At 59.6% G+C, this 3,633-nt stretch overlaps 1 protein-coding gene across 1 annotated transcript; it reads right to left on the bottom strand.

The window, feature by feature from the left end:
- Positions 1-217: 217 nt before the first annotated feature.
- Positions 218-3,273, bottom strand: ADRB1 (adrenoceptor beta 1). The gene has a single exon (XM_043926707.1). It carries the CDS (start codon positions 3,127-3,129, stop codon positions 1,588-1,590), a length of 1,542 nt encoding a protein of 513 aa, XP_043782642.1. The 5' UTR covers positions 3,130-3,273; the 3' UTR covers positions 218-1,587.
- Between the last annotated feature and the right edge of the window lie 360 nt (positions 3,274-3,633).

Raw genomic sequence — 3,633 nt, 5'->3', positions numbered from 1 at the left:
GTCGTCTAGAATATTCTGAAACCGGCTGTGAAAATTTAGGGCAAGTCTGCAGCTCTCAGTAGGTGCACGCCTTATTTGGTTTAGAGGCATTTTGCTATGCTCTTGAGTCATGAAAAGCTATTAAAAGAGCTCTATGGGAAATCCAGTCTATATTTCGAACAAAACAAACTGTCTTTTCCATTATCACTGACCCCCTTAAAGACACACAGTACATATCTTTTTTTGTGCTTCATTGGTATTTATTGCACATGGACAAATTCCTCACATAGTAGTTAGTTGCACCAGAGTATAAATACTTGGTAAAGCACACAGAGGAAATAGTATTTACACACAAGTGCTAAATTTCACCAGCAGATTCACATGTGCCCTTGGACATAAAAAAATAATAAAAAAAAATCCTTAAGATAATTTTTTTATAATATGGATACAGTACCATGATAAAAGAGTATAAAAAGGTATTTTTCCAATAAATCGCTAGCTCAATAACATAACAGACAACAGAGATAGAATCTGAATTTTATTTTAGTTTTTAAGATCTGCCCCACCCCACCCCCTTTAAAAAATATTTAATTTCTTTTTGTGCAAATAACATCTTCTGTGGACTTTACAGTTCCTAATACTGTGCAAAAAAATGCCACTTTGAATCACGGCTTTTTTGTTTTGATTTTTTGTTTATACCACATATGCAGTAATCTGAATTGTTTCCTTTTTTTCTTTTTCCTTTTTCTGTCCTGTCTTCAATGGACAGTCACATGTCACAGAGGCTCAGCGCCTGGTCCTTCCAACTAATATTTATACATAAATAAGCTGTTTAATATAAACAAGTCTTTCTATCTGGCTGTGCAATGTGCACAGTGTGAGTGAGGTAGGAACCCCTCAGCCTGACCACCGAGGAGGCGTTCAGGGACAACCCGCTTGCCCTACGAAAGGGAAGCAAGGTGAGGCTTGTTCCAAGAAGAGCATAAAACTTCCTGAAACGCGATTTTTGCATCCATCCTTGCCCTCGGCTTTCAGAACAGGAGAAATCATTCCTCAAAAATTAAAATGGAATTTCTCTGAAAAGTAAAAGGAAACAGCGTCCTGATAAAGTGTCATTCTCTGTCCTCTCTCTGGCTGACCGCTCCTGTTCCCGGGAATGGGATGGAAGCTAAGTCGAGAGACTTCTACCTCCTAACGCTTCTCCCTTCCCTTCCCAGTCATCGCAGAAAGTGTTAAAACCACGTGGCGGGGGCGGAGGGGGGCAGAGGGGGGAGGGAATCTAAAGATGCATCACACGCACACACACAAAAGAAGGCCGGACCACAAACAGAAAAAAGAACCCCAAGAACAATCAGCAAGCCACTCTCCCATCCCTCCCCAAACTTCTCCCACCTCTCCCCAAACTTTCCTTTCTGTGCGACGGTCCGTGGCTTTCCTATTTGCCCTTGGATGATGCAGTCGAGGTTCGCGGGCTTCGAGTTCACCTGCTTTCGGTCTTGAGTAAACACAGATCTCTTTCCCAGGGGCGCCCGGGTTCTCTTGCTCCTGGAGCGCACAGCACGCGCCCGGACTGTGGAAGCCGGGGAAGGCGGGGAGGGGCGCCCGGCCCTACACCTTGGATTCCGAGGCGCAGCCCGGGCGGCTTGGCTCGTCCGGGCTGGAGTCGCTGTCCGCCGCCGCCCCGCCGTTGTAGCCGGCCCAGGGCTCCAGCAGGCGCACGGGCGGCGCGGCCCCGACGTCGTCTTCTTCTTCGTCGTCGTCGTCCGAGGCGGCCCCGGGAGACGGCGACGGCCGGGCCACCGCCAGGCAGCCCGAGGCGCGCGGCGGGTCCCCGGCGGCCGCGTGGCTCCCGCAGGCGGCCCGGCGCGCGCAGCAGAGCAAGCGCTGGAAGGCCTTGCGGAAGTCGGGGCTGCGGCAGTAGATGATGGGGTTGAAAGCCGAGTTGGCGTAGCCCAGCCAGTTGAAGAAGACGAAGAGGCGGTCAGGCACCAGGTCGCGGTGGAAGGCCTTCACCACGTTGGCTAGGAAGAAGGGCAGCCAGCAGAGTGTGAACACGCCCATGATGATGCCCAGCGTCTTGAGCGCCTTCTGCTCGCGCAGGGCCACGAGGCGCGAGGGCCGCCGCTTGTTGGCGCGCCCGTTGGCCACCGGGGCGGCAGGGAGCTGGGGCCCGGGCGAGGGCGCGGGCGAGGGCAGCCGCGCTGGGCCGCTGAGGAAGCGGCGCTCGCAGCTGTCGATCTTCTTCACCTGCTTCTGGGCCTCGCGGAACACCCGCAGGTACACGAAGGCCATGATGCACAGGGGCACGTAGAAGGAGACGACGGACGAGGTGATCGCGTAGCCCTCGTTGATGATGAAGTCGCAGCACTCGGGGTCGTTGTAGCATCCGCTCGCCTTGGCGTCCTTGTCCCGCCACCACTGCATGAAGATGGGCAGAAAGGACACCAGCGCCGAGATGGCCCACACGGTGCACACGAGGGCCCGCGCCCGCGCGCGGGTCAGCAGGCTCTGGTAGCGGAAGGGCGACGTGATGGCGAGGTAGCGGTCCAGGGCGATGACACAGAGGGTCTCGATGCTGGCCGTCACGCAGAGCACGTCCACCGAGGTCCACAGCTCGCAGAAGAAGGAGCCATACTCCCAGCGGCCCCACACCACGATGGTGGCTCCAAATGGCACCACCAGCAGACCCATGACCAGATCGGCGCTGGCCAGCGACATGATGAAGAGGTTGGTGAGCGTCTGCAGCCGCGGTGTCTTGGCGATAGCCACGATCACCAGCACGTTGCCCGCCACGATGAGCAGCACGATGAACGCCATCAGCAGGCCCATGCCGGCCGTCCACTGCTGCGACAGCAGCGGGGGTCCCTCGCTGGCCGAGGTCAGCAGCGAGGCGGGCGGCGACGCGGGAACTAGCAGCCGCGCCGCCGTGGCCGCGCCGTCGGGGACCGGCGCGGCCGATGACAGGTTGCAGGGCTCGGAGGCGCCCAGGGCGAGCGCCCCCGCGCCCATGCCGAGCTGCGGAGGCCGGGGGAGAGGGGTGTGGCGGAGTTGGGCCGCGGTTGGGGAACCCCCCCAGAGGCCCGAGCGGCGGGGCGCGCGGAGGGAGGTAGCGGCCAGGTCAGCGCAGCCGCGGCGCGGGGCCGGAGGCATGGGCGCCGGGCGCCTTCCCCGCCGGAGCCGTGCGCTGTCGCCGCCGCCGCCGCCGCCGCTGCTGCTGGAGCCGCTGTCGCTGCTGGAACAGCTGCCGGGACCTCAGCATGTTTCTGAGCGCGCGGAGCCCGCAGCCCCGGCACCCAGCACCCACCCCACCCGGCTCCCACTCCCCCGAGCCAACCCCCGGGGCCTCGCGTCAGGCTCTTGCAGCCAATCCGGGCGAAGGCACGCCCCTCTCTGGTTCCCCCCCACCCCCACCCCGCCCCGCCAACTCCTCGCACCCCGCCTCCACCGGCGGTTCTGCGGCTCTGGGGAGTCCGGGGCAGATCGCCAAGCAAGCGCCTCCCCGGCGCTCGCGGTTCCTACCCGCGCGTCCCTTCCAGAGCCCGCTTGGCTCCAGTGCCCAGTTCCCCTCGGCTCCCAATCGCGCCCGGCTTCCACCCTGCCCCCTCCCGCGGCCCCCAATCTCTCCTCTCCGGCGCCCCGTTTGCCTCCGGCGTT

This window comes from Cervus elaphus, chromosome 15, assembly GCF_910594005.1.
Source record: "Cervus elaphus chromosome 15, mCerEla1.1, whole genome shotgun sequence".
NCBI lineage: Eukaryota > Metazoa > Chordata > Mammalia > Artiodactyla > Cervidae > Cervus > Cervus elaphus.
This window is presented reverse-complemented; position numbering and strand designations above follow the sequence as displayed.